This window comes from Microtus ochrogaster, chromosome 16, assembly GCF_000317375.1.
Source record: "Microtus ochrogaster isolate Prairie Vole_2 chromosome 16, MicOch1.0, whole genome shotgun sequence".
NCBI classification, from domain to species: domain Eukaryota; kingdom Metazoa; phylum Chordata; class Mammalia; order Rodentia; family Cricetidae; genus Microtus; species Microtus ochrogaster.
The window spans coordinates 1,695,403-1,708,930 of record NC_022018.1 but is presented as its reverse complement, the minus strand read 5'-3'; the positions used below and the strand labels follow the sequence as shown (position 1 = coordinate 1,708,930).

Below are 13,528 nucleotides of genomic sequence, written 5' to 3'. Positions count from 1 at the left end.
TGAGTAGTATTTTGTGTATTCCTAAGTTAGTTTATTCTTGTGTTGGTAGTAGTTTTGTTATTTTCTTAAAAATTTATTAAAAATGAAGTTGATATTCTTATTAAAGAAATAAAAAAATAAAAAAAATTAAAAAAAAGAATATGTCCTTTTCTCTAAATGCATGCTTAGTCTCCATTCACAGTGGACTCTCCTCAACTCAGCCTGGGACTGACTATATATTGAGGAATAGCCCTAACTCTTAGAGGCCTCTAAACAGCAGTGGCTATGTGATGCTAATAGCATATGTGGGGCATTATAAGAAATTAATTGATTCCTTTTTAGAACAGTAGTATTTGGATTTTCCCCATAGGTCCCTGAGCTATTTAGTCTCAGGTTGTTGGTCACCTAGCAGTGTTGGCTATGGGTTATATCTGCTGGAGTGGGTCTACAGTCAAGTCAGATATTGACTGGTTATGCTGACAAAATTTGTGCCATCATGGCAGTAACATAACTTGCAGGGAGGACAGCACTGTAGATCAAAGGTTTAGGGCTGGGTTGGTGTTTGTGCTTCTATGTTGGTAGCGTGCAGCGTACCTTCCTTTTCCTAAGAAGTTAGCACACAGAGGTGGAGGCTCTATGTGAGCACCAGCTCAACTTCTCCATGTTCAATGAGTTGCTCAGGTGTTGTCTTCAGTAATGGGACTACACTGTCAGTTTGTGGAAAGCAACTTATAGTTTTGGCAACAGCCTGGGTTGTTTGGGAGCACTTGGGTCAAAATGACTCCTACTGACTTTCTGCTATACTCACAGACTAGAGCCTTGCTCAGCTATCATCAGAGAAGCTTTCTCCTGTAGTAGAAAGGAATTAATAAAGACCCACAGCCAGACATCAATCAGACTAAGGGACCCTGGAACACTTAGCTATAAATGAGATTTCTCTATCAAATTCTTCCCCCAAGGGATCAGGCAGCTTCATAGAAGAGGAGATGAAAGCAACATAAGAGCCAGAGGATCGTGAATTATAAGCTCACGATCCTCTGGCTCTTATGAGCCTAGGCAGTTTGGATGCTCAACTTACTAAACCTGGATGGAGGTGGGCGGTCCTTGGACTTCCCACAGGTCAGGGAACCCTGATTGTTCTTCAAGCTGATGAGGGAGAGGGACTTGATCGGGGGAGGGGGAGGGAAATGGGAGGCGGTGGCGGGGAGGAGGCAGAAATCCTTAATAAATAAATAAATTAAAAAAAAAAGCCAGAGGAGATGGAGGACACCAGGAAAACAGGCCTTCTGAATCAACATGATTGACACACATTGAACTCACAGAGACTGAGGTAGCACACACAAGATCTGCACAGGTTTGTACCAGGTAGGGTTCTAGAGAAGTAGATACAAACTTCCATCCCTAACCCAGAACTAACTTCCAACTCATAACCACTTGCAAATGAAAATGTAGTTTCCCCCAAGGGAGTCTCACTGGGAAAAAACCCACTCTTAAGGGTAGGCTGCATGCCCAACAGTAACTGACCAACAAAAAATGAACTCAGTGGCATCTTTTTAGTTTCCTTGTCTCATAATGTTGTTTCAAGGTTCTTTTCTTTTAAATTTCATCTTAATATTTTTTATTTTATTTATGTATTTTTTCTTCTCTTTACCTACGGCAGGTCCTTTGCATATACATGATGGTTCCCAGGTTAGTGTTTTTATGAGTATGCAAATGAATAAATAGGTCTGTCTCTTGTGCCTTCTCTTGGGCACCTTTCCTTCTTTATGCTTTGCTAAATAACAATGTGTTAGTTTTTGTTTTTATCTTACTTCATCCCCTAGAAGCCTATTTGTTTTCTAATGAGAGACAAGAAAGGGGTGGATCTGGATGGCAGGGAAGGTGTCAAGGAGCTAGGAGAAGTAGAGGGAAGGGAAACTGTAACCAGGATATATTATGCGAGGGGAGAAGAGACCTATTTTCAATGAAAGAAAAAAGAAACAGCCTACGTTGCGGTTTTTACCAAGGTAAAATAAAATTAATCCTATTATCATTTATAGAAAACATCCACTCTATTATCAATGCTTTCCTAGGGCTCTGCTCTAAATACTTGTAATTTTGGAGCTTTCTTTACGGGAGAACCTGGTAAAATTTAACTCCGAAGTGAGAATCACACCCCTAGACAAAGTATCCAGGATTTAACTCCACACTCTAGCACAGGAACACCAGGGAGCATGTGGGTTTGTGCTCAAGAGTCCTCAAAGAAATGCTTGATTGGGTCAGACTTGAAAAGAACAAAAGGAGCCGGCCGTTAAAAAAACGACTCTAATCAGTAATTCACTTCAAAGCCTTTGGCGTTTTCAGTTCTCTACTGAGGGGTTTCTTTCTCACTCAAGGTCACAGAAAACAACAAGGAAGATAAGGCACAACTCAGGAGGCGAAGAGGCTGTCTCTCACTTGGGAGGCCATATTAATAGTTGTCTGCCCTTCATCCCCTTCTGCACCCCTGCACCGGCCCCAGGCTCCAAGCTGCTGTCTTAGTCTCCAGCCTGAGCTAGCAACAGGAGGTTGGGGAACTGAAAAGCCGCGGAACCAGAAGCGAAGGGGGCGGAGCGGAAGGGGGGGTAAGAGAAGCGGAGGACCGGTAGGCCTAGTTTCCAGGCCGCGGTCGCAGTGGCGAGGCATGGAGCCTCTGCGTGTCTTGGAGCTGTATAGTGGCATTGGTGGCATGCACCACGCGCTGCGAGGTGAGAGCGGGCAGAAAACTTCCCATTGATTCACTCCGGGCCGCAGGGTCCGGCTCTCGCGCCGCCGAGGGGCGGAGGGCGGGGCGGGACCTGGTGGCAGCCGACCTCGGTTGCCCTGGAAACCACTTCACCGCCGCCCGGCCCGCCCCTCAAGGCTGGGACTCCCCTATTCTGGCCCCCAGCTTTGTAGCCTAAGCAGGCTGGGCGCCCCAGAGTACTGTCTGTGAGGCGGGATCCTTGGGTCTGGGAAGTCAAATGAACCTAATTTGGTTCAGACAAAGTTAAGGAGAGAGGGGACCCCTTTGCTCAGTGCCAAAGCCCAAATTGTAGGCTGGCTGTCTCTGAGCCTGGAGGAAGGCACGAAAACAGGAGGGGGTGGGTTGGAGTAAGGCGATAACTACAATTCAAGATAGAAATTTACTAGAATTAGTGTGTAGGAGAAGCGAAAAGGGGAGGGAGCATGGTTAAGTCTGTGGAAAGAAACGTGCCTTCTGCAGGCCTACACAGATGCCAGGGAACGGGGATCAAATTTTTTCAAAAAAGTGTGACTTTGGCTTTGCAGTTTTGAACCTTTTGCTTGGTTTTAAATGTGTGAAATAGGACTTCCAGAAAGTGACCTCGAAAATTAAAGATAGAGTAAGGTGACTGACAAATCAGATTGCTGCCACTCTCGTTTTGAGACTGTTTCTTTGTCCATTTTTGTGACATTGACTCAAAAACTCTTACTTTGTGAACTCCATTGCCATGTACTGTATGCTAGGCACTTACGCAGTGAAAAAACGTTGGATGTGTGTATGTCTGTTCTGCTAACACAAATACAAAACAGAAACTTCTCTGCTCCCCTTTTTAGTACCACGAGTAACAATAGGCTAAGAAGCATTCAGTTTCCAGAGGATTGAGTTTGTACATGTTTTTCAACAAATACTGATTTTTTAAATCTCTACTAGGTTAGAAATATTGCATGTTTCACTGCTTTTTTTCTGGTCTTTACATTCATTTATCACTTTAAAATTAAGTAAATTAGAGAAACTTGTTCTATCTGCTTTATTAACTTTGCAGGGTCGAATAGTGTTTGCATTTTCCCCATGTCTTGAAATTTTTTGGTTGTGAGCCTAGACTTTAAAACGACTGAGCCATCTCTTCAGCCCATCTTGAAACTTTTTAATTAAAATAATTTTAAAAGCCACTTAGTACTTTATTATAAGCCATACATAACTATTTAATTTTGAAATGTAGATTCCTCCTATTTTTCCCCCAAACACAATGTGCTTCAAATAGATCCTTGAGTGCAAACCTTGATTCTTTTTCTTAAAATGTGCTTATGAATTTTGGAATAATTCATCCAATGACGATTAGAATCACAGTTGTTTCTTATCTGGACTATGAGCTGTTTTTGTCTACCCAACTGCCCTCTTGTCTAGACTCAGTGGGCTCCATGGGCTTTCTGTGTTCCTTCACTTTTCTAAGTCACAGACTTTTCTGTGATACCTTCCCTCCATCCCCATCTTAGATTAGTTAATATATGGCCTATTAAGAGATTCCTGCCCTGTTACCGAAAGTAGCTCTTCTACTTTCCCTCCATCTTTGGTTTAATGTTTGCTTATAAAAGAGGTCATGATCATATTAATGCAAGTAGGGTTTTTTTTTTCTTTTTTAGTGTTTATCTGTTTGAGGAACTTTGGTTTTAAATTGGTCTGTAATGAAGTACACTCTGGTGTTTTCTTGTATTTATGTAGCTAATAAAGATTGATAGCAGTGGCAGCAGGCTTTGAGTTTTATTACGATAGGATCTGAACTGAGTATGTAATAAGCTAGCTTAGTGGTAGAGCCAGTACCCCAACTTAGGTCTGTCTATCAGATCTTGTAATCATTCTCTGTTTCTATCATTGATTCCATTTACTAACTTACTTGAAGAAGAGCAGTAATAAGAATATTGAATGTCCATGGAAAACAATGAAGGGAGACACTCAAAATCCTGCTGTGATCTTTGTGTACATGGACACACACACACAAGGTACTTACACAGTGCATATGTAGCAAGTACTCAATACATATGGGGCAACTTATTGTTGTTCATGAATCATAAAGTTATAGAAAGTTATGATATATTTATTAAAAAATGACCTGTGGAATAAATTGATAAATATTTGAAGTTGCCTGACTGTTGCAGGATGTTTGATCAGACTGTGAGCCCTGAGATTCTTTTATTTATTGGGAAAACCTATTTCTAGTTATGGTGTGGCTCAGCCCTGTCACACATGTTTAATCAAAGAGCTTTCTGCTTGAATATTGTAAACAGGGTTAAATAAAGTCAGTCATAAGTCAAGAGACAGAGCAATTAACCAGTCAACAGGAAGTGAGCATAAAATTATTAAGAAAAAATATAGAGAGTTAGAGGAAGTCAGAAGGGCAGATAGACACAGGAAGTAGAAGGGAGGGACTATTTGTTTGGGACTGGAGGAGACAGGGTGGACCTGTAGGACAAAACAGAGGAGGAAGGTCGGTCGCTGGTTTTTTATCTACTCTTCTGAGCTAGCAGGCTTTCACCTCAGCATCTGGCTCCCAAGTCTTTATTGGTAAAAATCAAATAATTGAGAGTTTGTTAAAAACAACACCTGGCCTTCCAGTGCTGTCTCTTTCTTTGAGAGATAAAATAGTGCCTTTATTTTGAAGTCAGATGAATAATGGTTGATTTCATAATGCTTGTGTGAAAATTTAGAAGTTTTTTTTTTTTTAAGCATTTCTGAGTGTGCATGCCTTTTCTGTGAGACGGACATGCATTGTGAGAATTGAGAAAAAGATGTAGGAAGTATAACGGTACTCAGTAAATGTTTTTTTCTTTTTTTCTCAGTTAACTGTTTTTACTAATAATAATTGTGCTAACTATATAATATTTTTATTATAGAATTTGACATGCTAAGTTACTGTTGAAAGTTGAATGCTTCCCAAAAGAACTAACTATTAAGCAAATAGAACTCAGAATAACAAACTGAAAGAGACTTTTCAGAGGCTAGTTTTGGGAGCTATTTATGAGTGATACAATAGTTGTTTATATATTAAATATGCTACACACACACACACAAAGATATACACAGTATGTGTATGGCTGTGTGTGGCTGCTGAAGGAGGTTGTTAGATTTCCTCGTGCTGGAGTTACAGGTGGTTGTGAGCACAAAACATAGGTGCTAGGAACTGAACTGAGGTCCTCTGGAAGAGTAGTAAGTGCTCTTAGTCACTGAGTCATCTCTCCAGACCCTATAATTATATTTTATGTCAGTTTTGATAGTTAACTAGAGGTGGAATACTGTTTTGTCCTCTCCAATAGTTTTTATTGACTTCTACCTGAATGTGTCAAGCATTGTGACGTTATTGATTATTGAGAAGACATCAGCAAAGAGCGCTGCAAATATCTTAAAGTAGTGGAACATTGACCAAATGGCTCTGTTCCCTCAAAGCAAACTTACAGAAGACGCATTCAAAATCTTCGTTGTTGAAGGCTGTAATCAGCTGGATCCCATGCATTTGTGTTGCTGGTTCTCTAGTTACATAGCTTATTTCCTTTGAATTCTGGATGTGACCTTTAATTGATTCCTGTCTATAAAGATCTGTATCTTTGAAAGATTCCTGTCTATAAAGATCTGTATCTATGAAAGATTCTTTTCATTGAGTCAGTGGAATCAAGTCATGCATTGAGTTACTGTTGTTTATATGTGTGTTCACAGCCTGAAAAGATGTGTTTTGTAGTTTATCTTTGATATTTTCCTTTTATTTCTTAGGCTCATAACAAAAAGACCATTGAGTTCTTTTATTCTGATATCAATATCAGAAAAGTTGATTTGTTTGTTTACTTTGTACTGATTGTAAAACTAGTACATTTTCTGTGGTCATCGTGGGGCATGCCTCTTATCCCAACTCTCAGAGTATGAGTCAGGGGGAATCAATAGTTTAAGGATCGTGTGGGCTCCATGGTGAGAGCAAGGCTCTAAAATCAATTTAGACTTAATAAGACAAACAAACCAAGAAGTAGTTCATCCTCGCTGTCTTAAAAAATTGAATAGTGCAAAGAAGCAAAGATCCTATCTCCTGCAAATTTCATCACGAAGATAACCACTGATAACATCTGCTGTTTTCCCTGTTGTGATCTGAACAAACGGCCGCATGGACTTCAACACTCAGGTCCTGACTCAACAAAATATTCTGTAATTAGCTTCGGCGCTTTTACTTTGTATCAGTAGATGTGGGTTGTGTTCCCATACATGCATGCAGTTTACATGTATATCTTCTCATACTTGCTCACAGTTTTCTTTAGTACAAGTTTCCAGATAACTAGGCCTAAAACCAGAAAAATGTGTGGACTGTAGAACTGAAAATATTACATGTTCCTTTAAAAATAGCAGAGATACCATTTCCAAATCGCTTTCTCTGTATTTATTGTATTTAGTATCTATATAGAGAAATAGGGTATTGAGTTGCTCTGAATAAAGTTCCTGAAGTTCCTCCTCCCATACTTGAAAAATCCTTCCTCCTTAACTCAGTTTAGGACACCTGGGAAATGTTGATTAAACAATGTATTTTTGTTTGCAGGTATTCAGCCAGCTGACTAATCAGGTTGTTATGTTGATAGTGCCCTGCCTTTTAAGCTGACATTTTTTTTTCCAGTTTGAAACCGTATTTTATTTTAGCATCTTAGGAATATTAACCACATATCTTTAAGCAAAAAAAAAAAAACTTTATCATCGTATAGTATTTTTCTTATAATATCTTTAGTGAAAAAAATACCCCAATATTTCTGGTGTAGAAATGATACTGAGCCTTTATGAAATAAATGAAGCCTATATTTTTTTTCTATCTGTGGAACTCAGAAGTCTAAAAGCAAAGGACACAATTTTCAGAAGAGCAATTTCACCCACTTATGGAAATATTTGCAATGTTAGAATATAATTAGTTATAGTCAGAGTCCAAAAGAAACTATCTTTAGTAAAGCACAGCACACCATAGAAATTATGAAAGGAAAACACTCTTGGACAAAAGGAACACCGTGCAAAATTCAAATTTAAGAATATGTGATGGTTATCAAGGACTTTAAACACATGCTCTGTCCAAATACAGCTTCTTCTTACATGTAACAAGATGCATCTGTGTCTGCTGTATGAAGCAGTTAAAACCTGCATGAACATATGATTTCAGATGTGTTAATTTAAATATGCACTCTGTGGATTTATCGTTTTTCTTTATCCTTGCAGCAGGAGAGAAAACAGGCATTAAATACATCGCAGTATTTAAGAGCTGAATAGGACAAATGAATCTTTCATCATATGTAAACAATTTAAACTCTTCAAAATACAAAGGTGTATACTTCAACATCAACTCTAAAATCACATTTGTTTCTCAATTTCATAAGCAAACCTAAAACCAAAGGGAAGCTCCCTTCCAAAAAAATAATGGTCCTCATGGTGTCAGAGCAAGCACTCACACCAGTGAACCATCTCGTGAGCTCCCCAGCCCTGGCCATGCAGTTTACAGTACAGCCCTGGCCATGCAGTTTACAGTACAGTTGTTAGGAAAGCAAATAGACAACAACAGGGCAGGAATTTTCCTCTTGCACCAATTTTCTGCTTCTCACGGTGAATTTGGCACTGAGGTCTGGGTCCAGAATGGCAGGTCATGAAAGATAACCTGAAGCTCCACCCTCTTTTCCTGAACACTCATTGAGTATTGGGCACAGAAAGTTTCATTAGAAGTTTTTTGTTTGGACTATCTTCCTGAAAATTAGACAAAGCATGTCATATTCTGGGGGAAAAGGATTGCTTAATCCTCCCTATTGTCTCCTGCCATGGGTTAATAGCAAGGCCAAGAAAAGTTTTGCTTTTCTCAGTGCTGTTCTGACATCAGTTTTCGAATACCTACAGTTACTGAATATCTGTAGTGGAGGTTAAAGCCTTCCAGTTACTATTGTAAAAGCGTTCTGCTTATGCTGTTCTAACAATCTCTTTGAAATACTTCTGATATTTCTCTCTGAATAGTTACAACTTAAATTTTCTCGTTGGCCTAATTTCCTAGGTTTAATAATGATAAAAATTAAACGGTCATCAACACTATGTGGTCTGTAACTTTTCAGATGAGTGCTAAGTGGCCAGTGGGGTTTTTATTACTTACTGGATATCTCCTGTTGCTGGAGATTTTATTGACTCTATTTCATTTATTTTTAATAGGAGCTCTTTATGGGAGCTGTTATATATATCCATTTTATTAATGAGGAAATTGAAGTTTAGAGAGGATGAGCACATTTCCCAATACTGTAGCTTGTGAGACTTTCAACATGGATTTCTCTTCACTGTTTCCCCACTGTGGAGTGCTGACTCTTTGCCAGGACATCTCCTGAGCCTGGTAATTATAAACTCAGTATGGATGCCACCAGCCAAACACAGCTGTTTGCATTTAAATTAAGATGGAGTTCGAGAGAAATTTAGTTCTTTAGTCGTGTTGGTCTCGGGCTAAATGCTTCCTAGCTACCCATGTGTGTATCCTATCAGACCATGTAAATATGGAACGTCTGTATTGTCGCTCACCATAGAGGCCCTTTGGATGGAGGAGCTGCTTTAGAGTTTTACAGTAACTCTTCATCCTAGCTATCTATATTTAGAAACAAAATTTTTAGGGGCAGCGCCTGCCTGGGAAGTCAAGACTCCTTAACCCTACGGGTGATAATTCTGAGGCCTCAGGGAAGTGTCGGTGCTTTGTTGCACTCTGTGGCCCTGACAAAAGTGACTCTTGCATGACCTTTCTGATCTTCTGAGGAAAGCTGAGGAAAGCTCCGGGCGGGCATGAGGAGACAGGAAGGGGCTCTAGTGGCTGCCTCCTCACAGGAGCACAACTTTAATTGGGCTTCCCCAAACACTTCCCAGAAAAGAATTTTTGTGCCTCAATTTCCTTTCTCAAGTTTCCCTCAAAATTTGTTCCCTGCTTTTTGAACTGTGTTCTCTTTTCTGATGTGACATCTTTGCTTTTTGTGCCTGTAAGCCCCCTCACGTGTTTCTTTTTATACAGTAACTTGCCATCTCTTGCTCCCATGCTGCTTTTTCAGATCTTCTGTCTTTCTATATTTTGTTGGAAAATAATATTTCAGTTCTGAGATACAGTGTCAAGGATGTAATCAGATCTCAGCCCACATATCTTAGCATATTCCTGAGGGGCCTTCTGCTGTACCAAGTGGGGGAACTTAGTCTTCATTTTACGCCTTGAAATAATTTCTTAGAAGTGTCTAAACATGCAAACAGCTTTTAAAGAAATCCAGGAAATATATTTGCTAATAGCAATAAAAACATTTGAAAATGATTTCATTTATTTATTTTTTCATATTTGTTTGTATTTATTTATTTATTTGTATATTTGGGGATACATGTGCCATGTGTTTGTTTGTGTGGGGCATCCATCCTCTCCCTGGTGTGGTCCCTGGTCCATGTTGTCAAACTCAGCTGGCAGAGATGCCTTTACCTGTCCCAATTGCCCCAGTTAGCAAATATTTTTAATTAAAAGCCTTTACAGGTCCACTTCTACCTCATGTTTTATTCCATTGAGCTGTCACTCTGAATGAAAGAATAGACCTTCCATATCCTCATCTGATCCACAGTCTCACAACTAGAGGTCAGTGTTAACATGCTACCTGATTAAATGTCTCAGGTGTGAGTCTGAGGCCAGTTACATATTTACCCAACTTTTATGAGGGCCAGATCAGAAAGTAGATGAAAAAGAAGACAAAAGTTCCTAAGAACTATTTATTTCAGCATGAACTGCTCAATTCTACACTTGATATTTCTCCCACGTAGTAACTATGTGTGAACAGTGTATCTGTTAGGCCAGAGAGAGAATGAACTTGCACCTTTTACGACCAGCTAAGTTCTTCCTTACAGCTTTTCCAGAAAAAGAAGGAAAACTATTGCTATTCAAAGTAAACTTCAGTCCTCAGAAATGGAAACATGATGCCCTTGTCATTTCCATGTAGATCTTGTCTTGACAACAGTGTGCGTTGTGTTTCTCTAACCAGAATGTCTCACCTTCTTAAAAAACTGTGCTTCCTATTCGTAAATATGAAACCCAGAATAGTGACTGAAATGTCATGGATTAAACCCATGCACAGCATTGGAGCAAAGACCAGAAAGCACATCCCCCGCTCCTTCCAAAACCCTGCTGGGTTCCTGTCCCAGTTCTTGCTCCTTTAAGAATAATTCTTGGATCCCAAGTGAGAGAGCTCACAGGGGCACAGTTCTAGAGCATTCTTTCCACCTCGACATTTTCAAAACTTCTCTCCTGTGTATTTAAACTATTTTATTAGAGAATATTGAGATGGCTTTCTTTGGAGTCCAGTTTTAGATGTTGCCATAAAAAGATCAACTTGCTTTTTTTCATTGTTATATATGAGTTTAATTTCTTCTTAGAAGCATACCTAAACATTTGTTTTAAATACCTAAACATAACCTAAACAATATTTTAAAAAATCAAGTTGAAGTTAGCATCAGAAATGTGTTAGTACAGGATAAGCATCCTAATAAAAACAGTAAACTGTGAAATGCTCCAGAATCAAAGACTTTTTTTTTTTTTTTTTGCTTTTTCGAGACAGGGTTTCTCTGGTTTTGGAGGCTGTCCTGGAACTAGCTCTTGTAGACCAGGCTGGTCTCGAACTCACAGAGATCCGCCTGCCTGACTTCTTAATAATCATTTTGATGCCACAAGTGGAAAATGCTACTCAATCTCATATGATTGATCAATGCCCAGAAACCAAACATTTTATATACAACTGGGGCCAGAGATGGTTCAGTAGTGGCTCACTGAGTAAAGGTTTATACAACATAATAAACAAATAAATAATGATTTTTTTAAATTAAAATGACCTCCAAGCCATGTGTACAAGGTTTATAGGAAGCAAATGAGTTTTATGTTTATAATTGGGTCCTACCCTCATGCTGTCTTGCTATGTATATGCAAATATTCCAAAATCTGAAACATACTTGGGTTTCAGATACCCTTTTTATGTGTGCTTGTGTCTTTCTATCTTCAGGAGGCTCTAGTTTTATAACAGTTTAAACACTGTGCTCCGTCCATGAGAACACTGCATTTGCTCATTGACTTTCATAGTCCGTTCTCTTCTGAGAATTACTTTTCAGTTCATCAGGCTTTGGATCTCCACATGAAACACTCATTTGGCAGTAGCTTTTTGTCAGGTTTTATGTCCTCCGGACATATAATACAAGAGCATAAAATTACTTATTGACTATGGTATGGATTCAGCACATGATTAGATTTTCAGTCGACCTAAAAAAGATGAAAGTCATGCTAGCCACCTCCAGGCGATCCTGCCTGCTTCTGTGGGGAACTGCGAGCAGGCTGCACCATGGAGATTGCAATTTATCTCATTTAGCAAAGTTGAATTCTGAGTTCTCATAGTGATTAGTGACTTACATTAGTAAGTTTCATGATTTTTAAAATTAATCTGCATACCTTTTGGCTTAGAAACCTTTTTGTTTTAGGTTTTGAAGTCTTTCATGCTTTTAAACAAAGATATGATTTATAACCTCAAATATATCCTAAATCAAGAAACTAGTTATTAAATTTAAAGTCAGCCAGAGGCAGCTACCTATGGTATTAAGTAGTCTAGTGCCCATGTGTAAGGCACGGAGGACTGTCCTTTTTCACAGCCAGGAAGTACCTGGGAACACCTGAGTGATTTGAGCCTACCCGATAGAATATTCACGTGGAGACATATAAGTCCCTGTTTTCTCCTGAGCCTCTCTTTTCTAGGATTCAGTGTAAGGCTGCAGTGACCTTCTTTCTGAGCATGGGGATCTTTCTCTGCCTTTTGTCCTGTGATCTGTGCAGCTGCTTGCTTTGTGAGTTCTAACTCCCTAGACCCTGGAAATGTCTGTACCAAGTAAAGCTGCCTGGTAATCAACAAATGGCTAATAAAGAGAGCTGTTTGGATCTACTGGTAATCTTGTTGTGCTAACCAATGACTTTCTCAAGTTTCAGATGCTTTTTATATTTAAAATTCCCCATGTTTTCTCCTGATTTTGGATATGTCTGTAACAACAGCCACACTTACAGAGTTCAAACTTTTAATTACCACCAAAAATATGTTCATATTCTTTGAATTTAAAGCTGTTTTGAGAATGTGTTTCCTTAGCAGCAAGGTGTGCCTTAATCTGAGCCTCTCTTCCTCTCCAGTCTCTTAAGCTCTGTTAAAAATGTGTGTTTTTAGGCTTTGAACTTTTTCAACTGGACACTATTGAATTGATCTCATTTAAAAATGAAACTCTAAGCATGGTGATTCTGTTGTGTGTAAGTTATATCTCAGTGAAGCTGTTCTAACAAAATAAATTTATAGTAAAGGCATTTTTAGTGGTATTGTGAATCAGCTTTTTCTTAATACAGGAAAGTGAGAACACATGGTCATTTGTTTATATAAAGTTCTGAATAATGGGACTTGCAGAGTGTATTATGTGTTCCTGTTTTTTATTTAACTTAGAAAACTGTGTTTGGCATAAACATGTGGCTTAATGAGAAAAGAAAGCTATCTCCTTAGACAACTAAGAAAGTTGAAGTTAGGCTAGACGGTGGTGTTTGCACGCCTTTAATCTGAGCACTCGGGAGGCAGAGGCAGGTCGATCTCTATGAGTTTGAGGCCAGCCTGGTCTACAGAGCAAATTCCAGGACAGGCTCCAAAAGAAAAGCAAAAGAAAGCTGAAGTCTTAACTCTCAGCACTCAGCTGCCAGAGAGAAAAACTGAACGTCGTGCTCAAAGACTCCACTTCCTGCCTGTTCCTCTGGCC

General features: G+C 39.2%; 1 protein-coding gene across 2 annotated transcripts in view; it reads left to right on the top strand.

Moving 5' to 3' along the window:
* Window positions 1-2,587: 2,587 nt before the first annotated feature.
* The window catches only part of Trdmt1 (tRNA aspartic acid methyltransferase 1), a 32,117-nt gene continuing 21,176 nt past the window's right edge, over window positions 2,588-13,528 (top strand). The window contains exon 1 of one of the 2 annotated variants that reach the window (XR_003377553.1): window positions 2,588-2,705. Coding sequence is in view for 1 of the 2 variants with exons in the window: in XM_005354632.3 (XP_005354689.1) it covers window positions 2,642-2,705 (64 nt within the window). In the remaining variant the exon portion in view is untranslated. The remainder of the gene's footprint in view (window positions 2,706-13,528) is intronic. The other variant, XM_005354632.3, reaches the window with a different exon arrangement.